Source organism: Podarcis vaucheri, assembly GCF_965113315.1.
Source record: "Podarcis vaucheri genome assembly, chromosome: 7".
Classification (NCBI taxonomy): Eukaryota; Metazoa; Chordata; class Lepidosauria; order Squamata; family Lacertidae; genus Podarcis; species Podarcis vaucheri.
Genome location: NC_138765.1, coordinates 31,234,126 through 31,257,074, shown reverse-complemented (window position 1 = coordinate 31,257,074; position 22,949 = coordinate 31,234,126). Strand labels below are relative to the sequence as shown.

Here is a 22,949-nt window from a genome sequence, read left to right as displayed (position 1 = left end):
TGTGTTGGCTTATTACTTTTACACAAACTTTCCCTTTTCCAGGGTGTGGGTGTTCTACACACTTTAAATGTACTGTAAGCTGCAAGATTAAATCACTTGATCACACTATTACTTAATTTGCTTTATCTTAGAATTAGGGATTTGGGTTTGTAAATTGAATATGCCTTACTCTTCTCAATCTGAGTTTATTAAAGAGTAAAAGACTAGACCTTATGCATATGTTGGTAAAGGATGCCTTGGAAAGAATGAATGGGAGAAAGACAACAGACAACTCATGCTATGGGAGCGTAGCCTGAGTTTTCTGTTGTCTTTCTCCCATTATTCATCTGCAACTGGAGCAAAGAAACTACCATATTTTTCGCTCTATAACACGCACATAGTTTTTAGGAGGAAAACAAGAAAAAAAATAAATGAAACAGCAGATGTATGATTTTTGTGGTTCATGCTGTGGCCACGGACATGTGATCTGACGGTGAGTTTGGGGTAGCCCAATGCAAAAATCCTGTGGATCCATGCTTTGTAACCACATTTTTGCACCACTGTGGCCCCAAGCAACAGTGGGTGCGTGATTTTTTTGGTGAAAGCTGTAGCCATGGACATGCTATGTGATCTGATGGTAAATTTGGGGTGACCCAGTGTAAAAATCCTGAGGATCCATGTGGATCCGTGCTTTGTAACGATGTTTTAAGTGGGGAGGGAAGGAAAAGCACTCAAGGGACAAGGAACACGTGTGGGGTGGGTGGAGAAGGATGCTGTTAATAATGCAGAAGAGGGGTATAAGAGGAGAAGGCTCCTCTCCTCTCCCGCTTTGCTCCTTTAAAGCAAGCAGGCTCTCTGTCCCTCTCTCTTCCCCACTCAGCGGCTCTTCTCCCGCTTTGCTGTTTCAAAGCAAGCCACGGAAGGGGAACCATGGATCCTCTGCTCACAACTGCAGCAGATCCCCCCGGCCATCTGTAGGCATTCGCTCCATAACACGCACAGACATTCCCCCTTACTTTCTAGGAGGAAAAAAGTGAGTGTTATGGTGCAAAAAATACGGTATTTAGACAGGATTTGGTGTGCTTAATAATAATAATAAATTTTATTTATATCCCGCCCTCCCCAGCCAAAGCCGGGCTCAGGGCGGCTAACAATAGTGCAACATTCTAAAAACATTTCATTATAAGAATTAATTAAAATCAAGTTGATGGCAACCATAAGCTTAAGTTCTGTAAAGATTGCCAAAGGAGGGAATCAGGCTGCGCCCTGACCAAAGGCCTGGTGGAACAGCTCTGTCTTGCAGGCCCTGCGGAAAGATGTCAAATCCCGCAGGGCCCATCTCTTGTGACAGAGCATTCCACCAGATTGGAGTCGCAGCCGAAAAAGCCCTGGCTCTAGTTGAGGCCAGCCTAACCTCTCTGTGGCCTGGGGCCTTCAGGATGTTTTTATTTGAAGACCGTAAGTTCCTCTGTGGGACATACCAGGAGAGGCGGTCCTGTAGGTACGAGGGTCCTAAGCCATATAGGGCTTTAAAGGTTAAAACCAGCACCTTAAGCCTGATCCTGTACTCCACTGGGAGCCAGTGCAGCTAGTATAGTACCGGATGAATGCGATCTCGCAGCGAAGACCCCGTAAGGAGTCTCGCCGCGGCATTCTGCACCCGCTGGAGTTTCTGGGTCAGTCTCAAGGGCAGCCCCACGTAGAGCAAGTTACAATAATCCAGTCTGGAGGTGACCGTCGCGTGGATCACAGTGGCTAGGTCAGGGCGAACAAAATTAAAAGCAACTGCACAACTTCAGAGTGCTCTTTCCCATCTCTGGTTTGTCAGGTCTGCATCGTTTGGATGACAAAATGCAACTAGGACTCATAGCTGCTCACTAAATCAAATGTGCATCCCAGGGACCTCAACAAACTTACAAATCAACCAAACCTAAAGTGATTGTTATGGCCAAATAAGAAGTTGAAACACTTGTCTGCCAGAAGACCAGTGGTTATTTAGCTTACAGTGTAGACACATGGGGAATTTGGAAGGGTGAGCAATGAGCAATACTGGCTTTTAGAATTATACTGTATTAACTTCATTTGAAAAGGAATAATGAAAGAACTGTAACCCACTTCTTGTGTGGTATGTAGCCAGTGGAAAATGATAGGAATTCATAGGACACTATCTGTTTTAGGATACCTGACCCTCCAAAATCATCACTATACCAAACAACCTCTCTTACTTGCATCATGGTATCTTGTAGCAGTTACATGGTTGAGGGATTCCCTGCTCCCTGTACCCACAAATGCAGCACTGGAAAAGCACACACCCCTGTTGTAGTAGCCAACCAGGTATGGCATGGATGTAAAGATAGCATCTCTAGTGTAATACATATGTACACTGAATATAAATGCAGAATGAGCCCTTAAGACTATGAATATGGAGGTTTGTGCAGGATGCATTTGGCATGATTGTCTCAAAGGACTGCCTGTCATTACATCAAGGATACTTTGCAGAAAGTGTAGTCAGAGAACAAAGTTTGAGTCAAGAAAACTTTCTTTTCTTAGAAAAGGAATCCGGCAGCTTTATGTGCCACAATGGTGACTATCATAGGGTCAGTTATTGCAACAGGACGATGAATGACTTCATATAACCCAGCACTGTGCTAGGGGGAACAGGAACTTTCTAGGAACCAGGAGTTCTACAGTGAGCACTACAATCTGAAGGCTTTTTTTAGCTACTTGATTTGACCAATATTTTGTTTTTTAAACTGGTCAAATGCAATCCTATACAAATACCTACACCAAACTATCCCAACAAAGAATTACCTTATTTTGTTGACCAACCTTCCAATCATAGTTGGAAATACATCATTGGTAATTTCTTGAGCAATACAACTTAGTACCCATTTTTACTCAATACTGATATATAAAATTTTATCCCTCAGCCACAAACCGATACATTTTAAACAGTGTTTGGAACAGGTTAAGATTACAATGCAGAATAACTGGATCTCTTTTATTACAGCATGTTTGCTAAATTTACAGCAGATAATAAGCTGGGTCTTCCTTGATCAAAACATTGATGTTTTAAAGTAGTACACAATATTTTAAAAAGAACATATAAAAATACCCTTTTAGAAGCCTCTATAAGAAAGGAAATACAAAGTTTATTTCCACAACTTTCATCTGACCAGAGCTGCACAGTAACGCTACCATTTTACACTTTGTTTTAAACTATACATCAGGGGAAAGTCTACAAAATTAAAGGAACGCAGATATAAATGATTGCATAGCAGAACGTTAACTTTTAACATTAAATGAAAGTTAGAAATACTATCAAATATACAAAGGTTCTAGAATCACCTCTTAAACACATTCCGCAGCCAGAATTTTAAAAGCCAGCTTTATTTAGAGTGGCCAGTTAGAACTAAAATTGAAACAAAACAATTTCATCAACATTCAATTATCCTACCAAGCATAAGTGGAGGGTCTTTAAGTGTTTGAGACTGGCTTTCACATTTGAATTAAAAAGCTATGGTTTGTAATACAAGAGAGCTCTCTGCAGAGAATACTTTGAGATTATGCCATAGCAACTTTTCATGTTCAGTTCTGATACTGTATTACAACAAACCAAAAGTAGGATGCAGCTCTTCTTCATAGGGATGAAGAAGCTCACATTATGATAAACTATACTGGAACTGGATATGCTACATTGCAAGTGGAGCACAATTTATAATCTCACCTTCTGGGTAAACAGACTAGTTTAACCTACTGTGATGTAGGTTCTGACATGTAAACTCAAAACTGTCAATTATAATTATTAAAGATAGGAGACTAGAAATTGGTTCTTATGGATACACAGGCTACCTATGAAGTCATTGGCAAAAAATATTCATTCTTACTATTGTACACATTAATCTGAGATGTTTTCTTTGCAGTTTTACAGCAAGTAACCCTATGCAATTTAGAGGTCAACTGTTCACTAGGTAACAATACACTGGATATAAATGTATACACATTCACCTAATTATGTAACTAAATATTTTAGGTGTCAATATAGTAGCCGGAAAAAAGTACCTGGAACCTTGACCAATTCCACAACAGTCTCATGGCTGTTTTATCTCCTTTTCACTATGCTACAAGAACCACCCCTTCAGATGTTATCAATGAGAATCTTAATACTATTTTTCACAATGCCTTAGGAACGAGCCACCTTGGCACAAGTGGGGAAGAAAAATGCAAATCCCCTCCCTCTCAAATGTCAAAGTACTAATTTCTGATTTCACAGCAGTTACCAGTGCATTACAACTGCGCAGTTTTCCAACTGTACTGCAGGGATTATTGGACAATTTAAATATACATGAAACAGTTATTGTTTGTGGGTGAGTTCATTAGGACAAGCTGTAAACTACTGTCATAATCAATGTGCCATTGATATTTGAAGCATAAAAATGCAAGTCTTTTACAAAAATATACATAGAAACACCACAAGAACCTCAGTAGCTGCCCATGACATTTAACAAAGTGGACTCTTTTGTATAAGATTCTCAATATTGTGTTTTAATAGTATTAATTGTCTGCTAACAGGATAACTGACGAAAGTTATTTTATGCAATGTTGCAACATCATAACTCAACTGTGTAACTGGATGATACATGCCTAAAAAACAAGGTACATTGTTAGTGGCCACTGGACTTGGGACTAGCCCATGACCTGGATCTGGATTTTGATCTAGATCTAGAATGCGATCTCGACTGAGATTTGGATCTAGCTGGTTCTTTTTTCCTTGATTCTTTTTCATATCTTGAGCTGGATTTATATTGTGTTTTAGAATCCGTTTTAGAGGTGCCTCTAGATTTAGTGCGAGATGCAGATCTAGAACGTGATTTAGCCTTCATTTCTTTTTTGGGTGATTTAGATCGTGATCTTGAATTGGACTTTGACCTTGAAAAAGATCTGTTACGGTGTCTGAACCTATCAGAAAGAGGAAGATAATACATTTGAATATGGACAAGTTGCTAGGAGTTGGGTATCTCACATCAAAATAGCTTACTCTTGCAGGCACAGACTAGTCTGATTTTGAATTTGTTATATAAAAGAATGTTTACCTATCATTATCTGAACGACTTCTGCTACGTCGGCGTCTTCCAGCAGGTCTACTGCTAAAAAGGTACATCAGAAAAAGTAAACAGTGGCATATACCTTTAAAATTATTCACACACACCCAACTACGTTAAGTTTCTTGAGAGTTGCATTTGTTTTTCATTTTTCTTCAGTGATGCACAGACTTTTGGATGGTCCATGCAAGGTACAACAACTTCCATGCATGTTATTACAAAGGTGACTTGATATCTAGAAGTGTCAAACAGTCAATATGATCTCTCTTCTCCATTACATGGCAGCATAGGTCAATCCAAGTACAACACTTACTTTCTAGGACTATAAGATCTGCGATAGCTGTAGTCAAAAGAGCGGCTTCTTGACCTCCTCCTTTCGTAACTGCGGCTTCTAGAACGTCTGTATCTGTCATAGTCATCGTAACGGGAAGAGCTGTATACATTTCTTCCTTCCTTGGCTTTCATTTGGTTTGGTGCTACAGAAGAACAGAACAGCAATTTTTTAATGTTACAATAAAAATTCTCAGCTGATGTTTGTAAATGCAATACATGTTAATCATTAAGTAACAGACCCCTGAAATGACTTCCCACCACCAATGGATCTTCATCTCTGAAATGGAACAATTTAAAAAACATACTGTCTGATCATTTCAGTTTATTTTAAGATATATGGAGGGCCAAATGTTTCTCATCCATAATCAACAGCAAAACCTTTCTATAGTACTCAATTACAGTGAGTTATTGTATGCACACTCAAATACATGATTATATTTTCTAGCTGAAATACACAAGCAACGTGCAGAAATTATCAGAAACATATGCAAATCAACTTTGCATCCTTTATTCGGCATCCAGCATTCTAGTTTATGATCTGCACTCTTCTTGACAAATGAGGAAGAGTTGGACTATCAGGACTTGGACAGATACTAAGTTAATTCTATTAACTTCAATAGGTCTACTTTTGGGTATTACTGATATTGGATCCAACCCACTAGCTTTGCTTCCAGGATTTTCTCCTTGCCTCCAATCATACACCTTAAAAATGGCAAGTAGCACTCACTCCATCAGCTGTTGTGAAAGACCCAACATCTGGCCTCCTCTCCCTGGGAACAGACATTCCATCAGACTGTCTCAGTGGGATGGATAGGAAGCAGGGTTTATTCCATCCACTTTGCTGAATGCCTAGCTCAATCAGGGTTTCCATAATATTTAATAATAATAATTTTATTATTTCTATGCCGCCCATCTGACTGAGTTGCTCTAGCCATGCTGGTTGACTCCCAACAGAGTATTTAAAACACAATAAAACATCAAACATTAAAAACTTCCCTAAACAGAACCCTGAACTGTGCCATCTAGTCATTAACAACTGTTTAGGAATAGGTGCTTAAACAGTGCCTCTTCTGCTTCCCTCCATGTCCCTTTCCCTTTGTGTCATTTTTATTTATTTAGTGTAAGCTTGTGGGTCTTATTGATGTATTTCATGAAATTTATATACCGCTTGTAGAAAACCCCCTCAAAGTGGTCTTGTTTTAATTTACTGTACCATTCACAAGCCATTCTGGGAGCCTTGTTGGCTGAAGATTAGGACAGAAATGCTTTAAATATTCTAATTTATTTATTTCACAGTGCTAAACCCGCACCAGTTTTTGTCTTCTTCTGACAAGTCTGACAACACATTTAATACATAGCCCTGAGTATTAGGCTTTATGTTTTACACTACACAGTTGTTAAGACAGCATACATACTTTTACGATCTCCTTGAGCAAACTGGATTTCTATTTGGCGGCCACAAATCCACTTCCGGTCCAAATTATGAAGGGCATCTTCAGCATCACGGACATCTTCAAATGTGCTAGATGTTAAGGTACTTGGGAATTTGATGTATTTACAGCTACACAGTTAGCAAGTTTTGGCTTTCCCATAATGTCATCACACACCCTTGTTTACCAACTTGTCCTCATTTTTTGGCATGTTCTATGGCATAACAAAAATTAGCTGACATTAACAATATCTATTTGAGACAAAAGACAAATTTCAGTTTAAAATAATCGTTCTATAGTTGTCTATATGGGTATTTCAAATATAGCTTCTCTGAAAATCTGTTTTGCTTCCCTCAGCAGAGACTCATTAGAAGACATCAAAATGTTGCTTTTTGCTGATGAAACTAGTACTAGACGTTTCCTAGATTCTTATACAGTGGAACCTCAGGTTGCAAACGTGATCCGTGCGGGAGGCACATTTGCAACCCGCAGCGCCGTGTCTGCACACGTTGCAATTTGGCGCTTCTGCGCCGAAAGTAACCAGTTCCCGGTACTTCCGGGTTCAGCGCGGTGCGCAACCCAAAATCGCATAACCTAACGTGTCTGTAACCTGAGGTACCACTGTACTAAGGTTTTAAAGCATGAAATTATACCAAATTTTATTATGTAATAACCCATATCCTGCATACCTCTAAGTAGCCTAGACAGGTTGTCCCTATATGTTCATATACCAAATCCTCAGAAGCCAAATTTCACCCTATTATACTCATCTCAAATAATGAGTGATTGCATTTCACTGAGAACCATAATTTCAGAAGATACTACCAAAGTAAAGCAAATTATTACAGGGCTCACAGCTAGACTAAACCAGAAAAATTGATTGGTTAATCACTTACACAAGCAGCCAGAGGACAGCTCTTATTCTGTAGGATACATCAGGTTTGGCTCCTTTTATCTTGGCCACCAGTCAACTTCATCTTGACCTTTAACTCTTTAAGTGCTTGTCAGAAGGACTTGTCATGAGATGCTTGGTCAAAAGTGACAGATGGCTTTATCTTTATACTTTGAAAAACAACCTTTTCCCCCATTTGCAGATAAAGCGAAGCTTTGTCTCCCATTATGGCTTGTCCTTCTTCCAGCTTTTTCTTTATCTTTTCTTTTCCCAAACTTTCCCTTCTCTTCAAGCCTGATCCTTAAGAGGTCTTTGGCTTGTCTACTTGCCTTAATTCTTGAACTCTACTCTAAAGGTTCTTTCATGCTTTCTCTTTGGGGTCGCCATTACTGTACAGCTTTACACTCTGAGGCAACAACAGAGGACAGTAAATTAGGGGACAATAATCAGAGCAAAACTTTTCACCTCATTTTTATACAAATCTGCTTTTGATCAAATTATTCCAGTTTCCATTAAGTTAAACAATAAAATATCAGCCACATTTTGCTAAGCACAAGAACAAGTTTATCAATGCCAGTGATATAAAACTGCAACGATACACTTGGAGGCAGCAGCAAAGGCCATTTCAATGTTAAAAGCACAAATCTGTATATGAAGCTTGCAATAACAAAGCACATTTTACTTGATGCAATTTAAATTTTAACTTACAGAAATTTTGTAAGATAGTCATCTGTGAGGGAAATGGAGCACACTACAATGACATTATATACAACACAGAAGAAAACAGCTTTTTCATTTAGGGTTGTTACCTCATACACAAACGTGAATTTCAAACTTCAACACCCCTCACTAATCAGCCATCTGAAGAAAGGATATTGAACATAAGCGAATCCTCTTGGACGGCGAGTGTAGAAATCCAGAGGTACATACACATCTACTATCGGACCGTAACGACCAAATTCACGACGTAAATCTTCAGACCTGAAACAGAACACTGACCATTTGAATGTCTTTACTAATATAATCAAAGCAAGCTGAGAAGAAACAGGCTACATGAACACATACTTAAAGAGACAATTGCCAAGCCACTATTTGCACGTGTCCCCAAAATCTGCTTTGGAGAGGAGTTTTTGTGTGCAAGTGGAACAGTAATGTTGGATACAACCCTAAGGGATCTATCCAACTAAGTTAGGCTTAGAGCCACTGAAATTGATAGACCTATTTTAGCTTATGTCCACTGTCCAATAATATCAATGGCTTAACTTTGAGTGGGATTCATGTTGGATACAACCCTAAGGCTACAATTCCATGCTAACTCAACAGGGAATATAACCCACTGAACATAGTAGAACTTACTTTAATGTGGGACTGAAGACTTTTTTCTTAGCATTTTGTGGTAACAGTCCATTCCCAAATACAAGTATATCAAATCATTATTAAAGTGTATCAATTAGATGAAAATATTTTCAAGCTTTTTTTTTTTAAAAAAAAACTATGCTAAAGTGTCCGTCAAGACTTTTAGGAATTATTACAGAATAATAGCGGATAAAAAAGCAAAGGAGCCCATCCACCATCGCCAGGAGCTATGAACTGCTAACTGTAAATTACTTTAGAGTTGTGTTAAGGCCTATTGAAACAATGTACTTTAGATACTGAAGGAAACAAAAACTGAAAACCTAAAAAATTGTAGATTTGGATTAGAGAAGTAATTAAAACATAACATCCCACTAGATCAAGCCAAGTGCCTGCCTAGTCCGGCAATTAGTTCTCAGGGACCAACCAGATGCCTGTAGAAAACCCTCAAGCTGGATTTAACCACAAAGTACTCTCCCTTCCTTATTTCCCAGAAATGGGTATTCAGAAGGATACTTCCTCAGAGACAGAGTATAGCCATCGCAGCTGGTTGAAAATATAGGCAAAACCATCTAATGAGGATAAATTCCAAACAGAAATTAGATGGTGCCATGAATAGGAAAAAAAGGCAGACGAGATTCAGGTGGGGATGAAACAATATAAAGAGGGAAAACGAAAGAGACGAAAAGAGGACAAGAGAAGAAAAAGGACAAGAAGCGCGCGCGGCGGGGAGAGAGGAGAAAAAAGAAGTCTTTGAAAATAAACGCTGCTGCGATAGGGTTTTTAACATTAATTTGTAAGCTACTCGGGGGACTGTTCCGGCTGAAGAGCGGAGCCTAAATGCCTATTTTCTTATTGTGTTTTGCCAAGTCACGTTTGGCTCCAAAAGAGAAAGCTTGAGAACAACACGGCGCTTACTCCTAGGGAACCCGCGTGCTGAGACCTCAGAACGACATTGGCGGTTAAGCGCCACGGAACAAACGCGCTGAACTGGGATGTGAAACGAGGGACATGGTGTGCAGAGGCCCGACGAACAGCACACAAGAAGCGCGAAGAGAAGACAAATGGCGGGAAGGCGGCTCGCGAAGACCTCCGCCGCGAGCTTTCCCCCGGCTTAAACGGAGGCCTGGCGGATTCTGCATAATGCCTATGGGGAACGGGAAGAATCAAGAGAGCTAATGGCGGCGGGGGGGGGAGGGGGCTCCTCTCTCTCTCTCTCTCTCTTTCTCCGCGCCTCCGCCAGCAGGCCCAGCCAGCCATGCCCTCTCCACCCCCCGCCTCACTTACACACACCTGGTGTCGTCGGCCACGTTCCGCACGAAGAGCGAGGTGTTGGGAGGCCGCAGGTAGCGAGACATGGCTCGTCGGAGGCGGCTGGCTCGAAGGGAGAGCGAGGCAGAACGCGAAGGGAGGTCGGCGAAGCGACCCACCTGACGAAAGAGACACAAGCAGAAAGCGCCTCAGGCCAACCGCCTTGTGCTGACCTCTCGCGAGACTCGAGCCGCGCGGGGCGGCAAGACTGGCGCTCGCTCACAATAGGAGCGAAGGGAGTGCGAGCGCGCAGGCGCCGGAGAACTTTCGCCGGCCGTCTGCCCTCGCGGGGCCGTATGCGCAGGCGCCGAAGTTTCTCGCGTTCCCCTCCCAGCTCCACCCATTTCCTTCTCTTTGAGGCCTCGTCATTTCTTATTCAAGCGGGTGCTCGCGGAGTACGCATGCGTATCTGTAGAAGTAGTCGCTGTGGAAGCGAGGGGCTCATTTCCCCGTGTTTAAGGCGCGGGTTGTGTTGGTCTCTTCGGGGGTCGGGCTGAGAAGGTTGCTGTTGGCCTTTGGCCAGGCTTTCATTCATCTGGGCACTACCTTGCAGGACACAAAATCTTTCAAGGATATATTTCTACGAAAAAATATTTTCGATTTTTTTTGTAAACCTTTATTAGGTTGCATTTTAGAAAAGAAGGTGACCCTTAGAGGTTCACTCCACATAATGCTCATAAGCCCTCTGCATGGGCCTAACGGGGGCAGATGCCTCCCTAAATAAATATAAATAAATAAAAATCCCCTGCCCCTCCCAACAAAAGTCTGCCCCCCCCTACAAAAATCCTGGGTAAGCCCATGGCCCTCTGGTTTCATTACATTGGCACAAACTAACTTGGATCCCCTGTATGGTAAATACACACTGCTCAGAGATGCTGTGCCTGTGCTTTCACTGATTTACTAAAAAATAAAATAATAAATCAGGAAAATGCCCTCATTGGTAAATGGAAGACATTTTCTGTTGGAGCAATACTCTGCATATCCTGAGAAGCAGTTTGCCTGCCTGTAACCACTTTTGATTCTTTCACATGTAAAGCACTGTCCAGTAAAGCCTGCAGCCTGAGCGGTAATTCATGCAATGATAGGACAGTGTGTTTCTGAGGCTTGCCAGTGGAAATAGAAAGATGGTGGAGAAAACTACAAGCAAGGTACTCAGTGCTGAGGCCAATGTAATGATTAGTGATTCTATGGCTACAATCACTTCGTAGCAGATACATAAAAGTGTTGCTAGTACATCACATAAAGGTATTGTGCCAAAGGTATACAGGTAATGAGTCAAGTGAATAAAGCACTTTGGAGTAGAAGCCTAGCTAATGTTTGGCTTGTGTATATTTAAAAAACCTTCAACCAGATGGCGTTATCACAAGTCTCCACATGCCATTATGCTTCTGAAATATGATGCTGCCAGCTACAATGCGCTTGTTTTTCAAACCTTTAACGTCCTGCTCTTTCTGCTAATTATGTTTGGAATGCAGTGCCTTTAAAAATACATTTTCACTGAAAGTTTTTTTATGGTGCAAGTTACATAACACAAAACAAATCCAATAGGATAACAGTATACTTCCCAAAAAAAGTGCAGCAGTTTTCAAACCGTGTTTTAGAGGAATCTTAGCATTCCTTTTGTTTCTCTGACAATATACACAACTTACATTTAAAGCGCATACCCCCTGGCAAAGAGGCATGGCAACTAGTTCATTCCTCACAGAGCTACGATTCCCAGCACCCTGGGAATTTGGAAGGGCTGTAGACCAGTTGTAGCGTATTTGCTTTGCATTCAGAAGGTCCCAGATTCAATCCTCAGCATCTCCAGGTGGGGTAGGAGAGACTCCTGCCTGAAACCCTGGAGAGCTGCTGCCAGTCAGTGTAGAGAATATTGAGCTAGATGGATCAATGGTTAGGTCAGCGGGAGGCAGCTTCCTCCATATCCTTAACAAGTTTCCAGGTTTCTTTGAAAATGGGGGAAATGTGCTTTAAATGTATGGTGTGTATATGCAGCATACATACAAGGAAGCTTAGGATTGGTTATAGCTTCAATTTCTTTAAATACTTGTTTCTGCTCTTATTTCAGTCTACCGAAGTGAGTGGCAAAAGCACGTCCAGTTCCGAACTTCAGATGGCAGCACAACCTACGGTACTTTTGTTTTTTCAGTTTTATCTGGGGTGCATTTTTCTACACTGGATGCCATGCCTGTGCATGTGTTTGCATGTTTACAAGACTGGTGCTGCTTTACGGAGGAATTTAAGCCAAGCTGCAGCAGAGCTGTGCATTTGACCCACTGAGATAACTGTGCTCCGCATTCCTGGGACTGACCTTGTTCCCTGCAGATACAGTAATCAGTGGCTGACTGTACTTTGGTGTCTGCAGCTCAGGGTTGCCGATTGCTAGTCTGCTAGCCCATTGCCCTTAGTAAGCCTCTGGTATGTGTTCCTTTCACAGCTCTTCCTCCCCGCCCCACCGCTAGCTGTTCAGCACAGCTTCATCAGTGTCAGATTCAATTCTGTTTGTGTACACACCAGGGGGCTTTCAAGGATGTCTACCCTGTGCAAAATGAACCTTGGCTAGTAATGAATTAGCAATGGCTAACCCAATTGGCATGAAGCTGCTTGTTGTGCTTCAAGCTTTAGAGCGCGGGTTTTCACAGGGAAAGCTCTGGGCGAAAGAGAGCGCTCAGAGCTTTAAGGCATGGAACTCACGTTGGTTAGTGTGTGGTGCTAAGAACTCCAAGGTTGCAGGTTCGATCCCTGTAAGGGACAGCTGCATAGCCCTGCATTGCAGGAGGTTGGACTAGGACGATGCCAGGGTCCCTTCAAACTATATGATACGTGCCTGTAAAGAGCAGGGCAAAAAGTAAGTGTGGATAAGCCCTTTGTCTAGTCTTTAATGAGCATTAATTCTAATTTGTTTATGGGGCAGTTCTATCAGCATTCTTCTTGATTTGCTTGCAGGTTGTTTACATGTCTTTCCATTCGTCATCTTCGAGTGCATGCCCCTGTCACTCTTCAAACAGCAGTAAATTATTAAAAGAAAAATGTGGATTTGTTGCACTAGGGGAAGTTGTTTAAATGCATAAACCCCAGGTTCCAGTTTGTGCTGGAATCACTCACATAAAATACTGACCATCTGGAAGAACCCTAGGTCTCCCGTTTGTCATTCCCAGTGGTGTTCCAATTCTGCCTGGTGTTTCCATTTAACATTGTTGCTTTAAAGTAGCAAATACCCCAAGTTAAAAAGTTCTCCAAACAGTTTGTGGTAAGTGCTGAAAGACCGCCCTTGAATGCTTAACAGGCAGGTCTGTCCCATGCTTGTTCCCAGTATAGTCTGCTCAATGTTCCAAATAACTATTGTGATTAATAGTCATCAACAGCCCTTGGGGTCATAGAAGCATAGAGTTGGAAGGGACTCTGAGGATCATCTAGTCCAACAATATGCAACTGTCCCATATGTGCCATCCATCAATTGGTCTGATCCTTAATTATTACTTTTTAATGTCCCCTCAAAGCTATTGACTATCACAACTTTGCAAAGGAGTGTTTTCCTCTATTGGTTCTGAATCTACTGCCAGTTAATTGCACTAGGTGAATCCAAGCTCTATTACTGGGGGCCTCAGTACATGTCTGGACTCCAGTCAGAATGGGATTCTCAACTAAGAAGCTCATAACTGTGCAAAGAGGGGAAATGGAGTTTCCCCCAGTGCAGCACAAAACACTGAAGTCAAAAGCCTGCTAAGGAAAACATGGATCTTTTCCTCATGGGACAGCAAGTATTTTACATGTGCGTTGTGTGATGCCACCAATCAGCTTTCTTGCTAACACACTTGTTGAATTCTCAAAGCTTTATTTGTTGTTGAATATCTCGGCCAGTAGGAATAACGCAGCATTGATTAAAATCACATTTTGCTTAAGGTAATTTATGTTGTTGACGGCAAAGCATAATTTTCCAAGTACTGCTTTTCCAAGTAGATATGGCCTCTGCGTATGTGTGTCTTCTTAAGGGAAGATGGCAGCCAGCAGTGCTCCACCAGCTGTCACTGCAGCTGTGGTAGCGGTGGACAGCCCAGCAGCACCTAGAAGATGATCAAGACACACAATTATTGTGATGAAGATCTCAAGGTGCGGAGACTGGCTCTGCCAATCATGTGGTTCTTGTCCTGAGAGCAGCAGACATACCGACTGACTGAAGCGCGGCAACAGCGCTCCCAGCTGCTACTCCTCCACCATTGGCGATGGCCGCTGCCGACATCATTTTTGCAGCCACAGAGCCAGCTGCAATTCCAGCTCCAGTGAAGCCTGCTGCTCCCAGTGCTACTGGGACAGCAATCGTGGCCACGGCTGCAAGAACACAGAATAAGGTATATGTTACATGATAGAAGTAGGGGAACTGACTATATTATCATCATCATCATCATCAAACCTTTTATTGGCATCACATACAGACATCCAAAACAAATCAATACAGAATTACCACTTCCCCAGTGGCACAAAACATTTGCTAAAAGAAAGGCAGAGCAGACTATCATCACATCTCTAGGTCTCCAGGGAGATCAGACGTCTGCAGTGTATTTCAATTACAAAAAACCAAATAGATATTTTTAGCCACTAACTTGGTGAGCTCTTGATCATTCCCCAGTAAAAGAAAATGTATGAACTCCAACTCTGGTTTCCATTTGGGGATACGGAGTTGATCTAGAAATTGCTAAAGGAGATCAGCATATAGTTTATAATGAAGAACCATGTGTGGAAGGGTTTCCACCAGGTGGTCTTCACATGGGCAAGTTCTTTCTCCTTCCACCCTGCCTCAGAACCTTCCCCTGCCTGAGGTTTGATGGATTTGAATTAAACCTGGCCAGCGAAAATGCCCCTTTTCTTGAGGGTTAAGCAGAAATTCAAGGTAATTGTGGTTGGTTTCATGTGCCCAAGAAAGTTGAAAATAAAGAGGGAAACATGTTTCCCCTGCTGCTGCTGTTAGTTCTTGGCGTTCAATATCCCACAACGTAGTTTTTAATATAGCCTTGGCAGATGGTAGGGACATCGATCGCAAAAGTTCCACTGACAGCCTGAGTTGCAGTACCTTCTTGTTAAACTGTTGTAGCCCTGGGGAAAGAAAGGGATCTAATAAAATATCGCTGAGGAGAGGATCTTTATCTGATGTAAGGCAGATGTTTAACCAGGATAGAAGAAATCTCGCCCAGGCGACAGCCTCTACCTTGTGCTGACCTCCCTCTAAACACAAGGCTCCATAGGGTGCACAGCGTGGGACTACTACGATATATAGATATTTGCTTAATGCAGAAAAGGCATCCAAATTTTGTTAAATTTAATGCTGTTGGCTATCCCTTCAGTTATTCTGTTTTCATATGCCAGGTGTTCTGTCCAAGCCATTTCACAGATCTCATCAAGCCAGACTTTCATTGTGAACTCCACCATTTCCAATGACTTGCAAGCTTCATTCATGCTGCTGCAAGCAAGATAATCACCAAAATTTGCCCAACTGGAAATCCATATTACTGAAGACTTACCCAAGCCGGCTGCACCTCCCAAAGCTGCAATTACTGAAAGAGAGACATGTTTTAATAAGATATAATGGATCTCAAGTACATATACAGTCATACCTCGGGTTACGAACGCTGCTGGTTGTGCGTTTTCGGGTCGCAGACTGCGCAGAACCCAGAAGTACCGGAACAGGTTACTTCCGGGTTTTGGTACTCATGCATGCGCAGAAGCACAAAATGACATCACGCGCATGCGCAGAAGCTCTGGATTGCATCATGCGCGTGTGCAGACGCGGCACTTCAGGTTGTGAACACTGCGGGTTGCGAACATGCCTCCTGCACGCATCACGTTCGCAACTGGAGGTATGACTGTAAAATGCAAAAAAGCATCAGGTGAGCTACAACTGTGATAGGCATATTTGTCAGTTTCAGTTCCTTTCTGTTCCTCATGTTTTCCAGTCTTAGGTTCAGTTCACATTTCCGTATCAGCTTGATTTAAAAACAAACACAAGTTCTCATGAAAATTTCCTCACCATTTTAATGCTGATTACTCAAAGTTGTACAAGATTTTAAAATACATCATTAGCATTTCAAGGTAGCTTGCCTGGAAACATTATTTCAGTTTTCTGATGACTTTTTATCGTTTTCTTCTCTGTGTGGTCTCTTTTAAAAAAAGAATTGCTTAGCAATGCTAATGATTCAGCGGCATAATGATTTAGCCCTAAATTTAACAAAATCAAGACAACTTGTATTACAACAAGGTGCTGGACCCAGGTAAATGTCTATTCATGCCCACAAGAGACCTCCAGTTTCAGGAACAGGGAAATTCTAGTTGAGGTGTGAGACAACACACACATTTAACCAAGTACGGCCTACTGGTGTGGATGGGAAACATCAAGATAGATTTCGGAAGCATGAAATCAAAAGCACTTATATGCGGATGAAGGCGCACAAATATTAACTCAGAAAGAGTGGCCTGTGTATGTACATGGTAGTGCCATAGTCTGGACGCAGTCCAATAGTGAAGTGTGCCTCTAATTTTAATCTAGGCTAAGAGGTGAGGAGAACCCCATGTCCCTGACTGAGAAGAGTTCGAGAAGACTGGAAGGTGACCAGTTTCCCAATCCCCAAGAAAGTAAATAGACTCTCTTACCTGGAACGCCCACCATGTTGGCTTTAAGAGACCTGAAGAGAGATGCCAGAAACTCAGTTAGGCTAATGCAGTGTACAATTGTGTGTTAAACTATGGAACTTGATCGCACAGGAGGCAGTGATGGCCACCAATTTGAGTGAATTTAAAAAAGGACGGGACAAATTCATGGAGGATAAGGCTATCAATGTCTACTAGCCACGATGGCAGCAATGCTTCTGAATAGCAGTTGTCTGAAACCACAGGAGGGAAGAGGGTGCTCTTGAGGGGTTTCCAGATGCATTTGGATGGCTACTGTGATAACTGGACACTGTCTATTTAGGATACAGTGGTACCTTGGTTTACGAACTTAATCTGCTCTGGAATTCTGTTCTTAAACCAAAGCATTCTTAAACCAAGGCGTGCTTTCCCATAGCAGCAGGGGACTCAATTTAAAAATGGAACACACTCAACAGGAAGCGGAACATGTTCTTATTCCAAGGCAAAGTTCACAAATCAAAACACCTACTTCCGGGTTTGCAGCGTTCTTAATCTAAGTTGTTCATAAACTAAGCTGTTCTTTGACCAAGGTACCACTGTAATTCTATACATCTGACAAAGTGGACTCTGGTGGTTTAACTACCAATCCCTCTTCCCAGTTAAGTCAGGGTATTTTAAGAGTTAATTAAGAACTCTCAGCACCAAGGCTGGCTCAAGACATTTTGGTGCCTGAGACGAATCAGAAAATGGTGTTGTCCCCTCAGGAATCCTGGAAATTGTAGTTTGTCAGGCTACAAACTGACAAAGTGCTGGGAAAAGGGTTCCCAACTCTGTCATCTGTCTGGCAGGAAAATATTAAGAATAAGAATTCCTGCATGCCAGGTTGCTGCTAAACGACATAGAAGGACCGGCAAGAATGGTAGCAATCCCAACGCACAATACGGGATAGTCCTAAGTATGAAAATAGGCATACGCCCTGTGAAAGACAGGTGTACTCTTTTAAAGCTTTCTCAGACATGTAATTTTATTATGTACATTGGTTTTTTAAATCTGTTGCTTTTATCTCCATTTTATCTCCATCTGTTGGAAAGCAATATTGTCTTTATTGCTATATAGTCATTATTGCTATATGACTATTTCATACAGTTTTATGTATACAGTTTAGAGGGGTTGTTTTTTTTAAAAGTGCTATATAAGGGATGTGTTTATGCGTGCAGCACCTCCATTTTCAGAGGCAAATATACCAGCAGCTGCAAAACTGCAACTGCCCCAAAGAATAAATGCTGAGAAACAGCATAAAGCCAAGATTTGAATTTTAGATGCAAATAAATAACCCTGAGTATGAATTAAGGGGAAATAAAAGTGCCTGACAGCAGCACCCAGAAGCTCAGGAGGAGGATAAGAATATTGCTTTTATTTGTGGTGTCTAGGATTTTCTGTAACAGCTGTGTGGCAGACAGAAATGCCAGCTCTCCCCATCAAGGCATCCTCATGCTGGGAAAAGCTGCACCCTGGTTTTTGTTTTTCACCCAGACACAGATAACCTAAATATGAAAGCATGAGAAGTCACTTTCCTTGCCTTTTCACCAGGAGACATAACACTGCAAACAGTGTTAGAAACTCAGATATGAAAGCTAGGAGCTATGTAAATGGAATCTTAAACCTTTGTTATGGGCGCCGCAACGGAATGTCTAGGCATGTTTTTTTTATAACAATACAAAGCTGAAAATCAATGAACCGCAGCTAAAATCTTATGTTCATTTTTCACATGGTCTAGTCCTCATCTGAAGACTGCAAAAAAACACAAAGCCATGCTTCCTTTGTCCACACTGCTAATATTCTTATGAGGGTCCCTTCGCCCATCTCCAGAGAGTGGCTGGAAGTGGGGAGGCACAAAAAGGTCCTCCTTTCCTTCCAGCAGTGGCAGTTTTAATCTGAAATCTGAGGCGCAGTATTGCACCCAGAGCTCAGAAGCTGCTGGAAACAAATTCCCTGATGCAAAACATGCCAAAACAATGGGGAGTTTCGAGACGGAAGAGAGGAGCCTCCATTTCAGTTTGGATTGCGTCAGAATGACGGGATTAAAGTCTAAATCAGGGATGGCCCAGCCAGGCCCAAAGCCCTGCTCCCCACACCACCCACCTCTATTTGTTTACCTCTCGCTCGTTCTGCACAGGCAGCAGCTCCCAGCCAGCGGATGAGGATTTCTTCTCTGGCTTCTCCCCGCTCCTGCTGCCCCCAATGAGCTTGCCGCTCACTCTGCACAGCATCAGCATCTCCTCAGCTGGCGTCTTGGCAACAGAAAGCGAAGGCCCCAGGACCCCTATGCTGGCCCTGCAGTTCCCTGCAAGGCGCCACCAAATGTTTCCATATAGCTTTAATTGGTTCCAAAAATTTAACAAGCGGCTGCCGGTTATCCAAAGAGTCTGCTTGCTTCAATCCATCCTATAGGTGTTGCATAGAGCTAATACACCGCTAAAAATATAAACAAGTTACCTCTTACCTGTTTTTCCTTTCTGAAATGCAAATGTTTTTGTTAGAAAATGGCATTCAGTATTTACATTGCAAGCATCCTATTAACAATACTTTTACAGTTAGATCTTTTATTCTGAAAACATCCTTTGTCTAACAGCAAAAACGGGGGCAGTGTTATTCTTTAATTCCTTTTACGATATCCTGCCGAAAACACTGCATATCTGTACATATCGAACAAACAAATTTAACATCTACTAAATTCTTGGAAAATAGACATTGGGGTGGGTGTGATACTTGGTCTTGCATATGAAGAGAAGTCAGCTCTCCAAAACAGAAACATCTCTATGCTCAATTGCTGAGCTGGGGAAGGAACTGATCGAGTCACCAATTTCCCTTGATTGTTTTGGTTACCGCTGCTAGAAGCTGTTACTTACCCACGCCTCTCCTCGGAGATCTGCAGCTACTTCCACCAGGTTTTCTATATTGGGGAGAGGCTAGTGATTGACAGCATCCTCCGCCAATGGAAACAGTACCTAGACTCTCGTTCCATGTTGCAACACCCCCCCTCCCAGTTTTTAAGTGATTCTCAGAGACCAGCCCACAAAACCTTTAGGTTTCTATTTCCCCCTCTTCTGAAGATGGGAGGAAACGAAAGTGGCATTGATACCAGGTGGCTTGTAGTTTAATGATTCAGTTTTCCCTTTTGTAGCTTGCCTAGGAGCAATAAGAGATAGACTGAGCTACGTCTCTATGGGAATATTCACAAATTAAGCATTTTCATCAGGAACCATGAGAACGTGAAAACCATGAAACAAGGACTGAGTCTATGAAGTGTTTTGAGCATATACTGGTAATGAACCCTATTAAAACACTTCTCCCCACCATTTTTTTTAAAAGGACAATCCAGTAACTAATTGTAGCTGGAAAATTTCAGGAGATGAATGGAACTATGTAGGGGAGGAATGAAATGATAAAGCTGAGTCAGGATGAGATTTCAGTACTTGTATCAGAAAGGATTCAAAATTCTTCAGACAGATCCTGGGAGTGTGAAAGAGGAAAAATGTGGCAGTGAAGGGGTGGGATGGCTATTTGCAATTATGCTAGAAGGTAATGGAAGCAATTATTACTGTGATTCTGGAAGAAAACTGAAGCCCAGGCAACACCAAATAAAAATAAATCATTCTGCATCTGCAGTAAGCACACGGGTGTTGTGAAAGCTCACTAGCACATTTTTGGGGTTGGGTGAGACTTTGTCAGCCCAAAGTGGTGACATTTTGGTGAGTGATATTTTTCATCATTAACTTTCAGGAGGAGTTTTAAAATATTCCTGCATACCCATACATTTGATTCATGGGTAGGCAAACTCCGGCCCAATCGCCTTCTCAATTTGGCTGCGGACGGTCTGGGAACAAGTGTGTTTTTACATGAGTAGAATGTGTCCTTTTATTTAAAATGCATCTCTGGGTTATTTGTGGGGCATGGGAATTTGTTCACCCCCCAGTATAGTCCGGCCCCCCACAAGGTCTGAGGGACCCTGCTGAAAATGTTTGCTGACCTGATTGATGGCTGAAAGATACTACTCCCAGTAAACTAGGCATTACTAGCTTTCAGAGCATTTCTTAAGTTTTTGGATGTTTTTAATGTTTTCATTTTATTTACAACTGTGTTGCGGACAAAAGGTCCAATGGTGGGGTGACCTGAGCCATTAATCACACCAGGATTGAGAAGGAAAGATTTAATCAGACAGCAGGAAGAAAGTATGGGGAAATGGAGTTCCAAATCCTATACGTACAGCATTTGTGGCATGCTCACACAATTTATACAGTTAACTCTATACGCAGTAATACTTATGACGATTCAATTGGCTATCAGCATCAGCATATGCAATCCCCTTAGCAACCTACTTTTTTCTTTTCTTATCTTGCACAGCCAGCAGTGTGTTGTTGTTTAGTTGTGTCCGACTCTTTGTGACCCCATGGACCAGAGCACGCCAGGCACTTCTGTCTTCTACTGCCTCCCGCAGTTTGGTCAAACTCATGCTGGTAGCTTTGAGAACACTATCCAACCATCTCGTCCTCTATCGTCCCCTTCTTGTGCCCTCCATCTTTCCCAACATCAGGGTCTTTTCCAGGGAGTCTTCTCTTCTCATGAGGTGGCCAAAGTATTGGAGCCTTAGCTTCACGATCTGTCCTTCCAGTGAGCACTCAGGGCTGATTTCCTTAAGAATGGATGCGTTTGATCTTCTTGCAGTCCATGGGACTCTCAAGAATCTCCTCCAACACCATAATTCAAAAGCATCAATTCTTCAGCGATCAGCCTTCTTTATGGTCCAGCTCTCACTTCCATACATCACTACTGGGAAAACCATAGCTTTAACTATATGGACCTTTGTTGGCAAGGTGATGTCTATGCTTGTTCTCTTGACAGAACTCTATTAGCCTTTGCCCTGCTTCGTTTTGATCTCCAAGGCCAAACTTGCCAGTTGTTCTTTTTATCTCTTGATTCCCTACTTTAGCATTCAAATCCCCTATAACGAGAAGAACCTCCTTCTTTGGTGTCATTTCTAGAAGGTGTTGTAAGTCTTCATAGAATTGGTCAATTTCAGTTTCAGAAGTAAAAAAAGTGGATCCGTTGCACTAGGGCAGGGATGTCAAACTCCCAAGAGACTGTGATCTACTTACAGAAGAAAAAACTGACAGTGATCTACCCCTTTTGGAGGGGTTCAGGTTAAAGTTGTTGAGCTTTTTTTTAGGGAGAAAAGCCAAACTTGTTGACTTTAGGGGGGAAAGGTAAAAGTCGCTTACCAAAAGAACACTCAGGATCATGGCGAAAACTCTGTTTTCCGTACTAGCGATTGTGCACAAATGGAGGACGGGGCAAGGGGGCGGGACTTGATGCTCTTTTGCCCCCACAAAGGAAAAAGAGCCCAATTTGACATCCCTGCATGAGGGAAAGTGTTGTTTAATCCACTTAAATACATAGACCTTACGTTCCACTTTGTGCTGGAATCACACATAAAATACTGACCATCTGGAAGAACCCTAGATCTCCTGTTTGTCAGTCCCAGTGGTGTTCCAGTTCTGCCTGGTGTTTCCATTTAACACTGTTGCTTTTAAGTAGCACATACCCAAGTTCAAAAGTTCCCCAAATACAGTGGTACCTTGGGTTACATACACTTCAGGTTACATATGCTTCAGGTTACAGACTCCGCTAACCCAGAAATAGTACCTCAGGTTAAGAACTTTGCTTCAGGATGAGAACAGAAATTGTCCAGTGGTGGTGCAGCGGCAGTGGGAGGCCCCATTAGCTAAAGGGGTGCTTCAGGTTAAGAACAGTTTCAGGTTAAGAACGGACCTCTGGAACGAATTAAGTACTTAACCCGAGGTACCACTGTAGTTTGTGGTGTGTGCTGAAGGACCACCCTTGAATGCTGGCAATATACGTTTTGTGAAGCTT

General features: G+C 42.1%; 2 protein-coding genes and 1 long non-coding RNA gene across 6 annotated transcripts; 1 reads left to right on the top strand and 2 right to left on the bottom strand.

The window, feature by feature from the left end:
- Positions 1 to 2,968: 2,968 nt before the first annotated feature.
- Positions 2,969 to 10,616, bottom strand: SRSF10 (serine and arginine rich splicing factor 10). 3 transcript variants are annotated; one of them, XM_082232039.1, is made up of 6 exons: positions 10,377 to 10,615; positions 8,613 to 8,717; positions 6,830 to 6,933; positions 5,395 to 5,557; positions 5,073 to 5,126; positions 2,969 to 4,938 (listed from the first exon to the last, which is right to left on the bottom strand). In XM_082232039.1, exons 1-6 carry the CDS (start codon positions 10,445 to 10,447, stop codon positions 4,644 to 4,646), a joined length of 792 nt encoding a protein of 263 aa, XP_082088165.1. In that variant the 5' UTR covers positions 10,448 to 10,615; the 3' UTR covers positions 2,969 to 4,643. The 3 variants fall into 3 exon arrangements, with proteins under 3 accessions (XP_082088165.1, XP_082088166.1, XP_082088167.1); XM_082232040.1 differs by having other exon boundaries at positions 10,383 to 10,615; XM_082232041.1 differs by having other exon boundaries at positions 4,798 to 5,126; positions 10,383 to 10,616.
- A 3,605-nt stretch (positions 10,617 to 14,221) lies between these two features.
- On the bottom strand, positions 14,222 to 20,062 carry LOC309537345 (uncharacterized protein). 2 transcript variants are annotated; one of them, XM_082232222.1, is made up of 5 exons: positions 19,928 to 20,062; positions 17,043 to 17,074; positions 15,917 to 15,949; positions 14,568 to 14,729; positions 14,222 to 14,464 (listed from the first exon to the last, which is right to left on the bottom strand). In XM_082232222.1, exons 2-5 carry the CDS (start codon positions 17,056 to 17,058, stop codon positions 14,388 to 14,390), a joined length of 288 nt encoding a protein of 95 aa, XP_082088348.1. In that variant the 5' UTR covers positions 17,059 to 17,074; positions 19,928 to 20,062; the 3' UTR covers positions 14,222 to 14,387. The 2 variants fall into 2 exon arrangements, with proteins under 2 accessions (XP_082088348.1, XP_082088347.1); XM_082232221.1 differs by lacking the exon at positions 19,928 to 20,062 and adding an exon at positions 18,847 to 18,989.
- On the top strand, positions 15,932 to 16,481 carry LOC309537436. Its single transcript, XR_014221926.1, has 2 exons — positions 15,932 to 16,045; positions 16,083 to 16,481. It is a non-coding gene; the product is annotated as an uncharacterized lncRNA (long non-coding RNA).
- Positions 20,063 to 22,949: the final 2,887 nt, after the last annotated feature.

Excerpts from the sequence above, each read along its gene's own strand:
- SRSF10 (XM_082232039.1), bottom strand. The coding sequence starts at position 10,447 with ATGTCTCGCTACCTGCGGCCTCCCAACACCTCGCTCTTCGTGCGGAAC. Across the intron at positions 6,934-8,612 it reads AGAGGATTCGCTTATGTTCA|ATTTGAAGATGTCCGTGATG; the intron begins ATATCCTTTCTT and ends AACATCTAGCAC. Across the intron at positions 4,939-5,072 it reads AGTCGTTCAGATAATGATAG|GTTCAGACACCGTAACAGAT; the intron begins GTAAACATTCTT and ends TCTTTCTGATAG.
- LOC309537345 (XM_082232221.1), bottom strand. The coding sequence starts at position 18,881 with ATGGGCGAAGGGACCCTCATAAGAATATTAGCAGT. Across the intron at positions 14,730-15,916 it reads GGGAGGTGCAGCCGGCTTGG|CCGTGGCCACGATTGCTGTC; the intron begins GTAAGTCTTCAG and ends GTGTTCTTGCAG. Across the intron at positions 14,465-14,567 it reads TGCCGCGCTTCAGTCAGTCG|GTGCTGCTGGGCTGTCCACC; the intron begins GTATGTCTGCTG and ends ATCATCTTCTAG.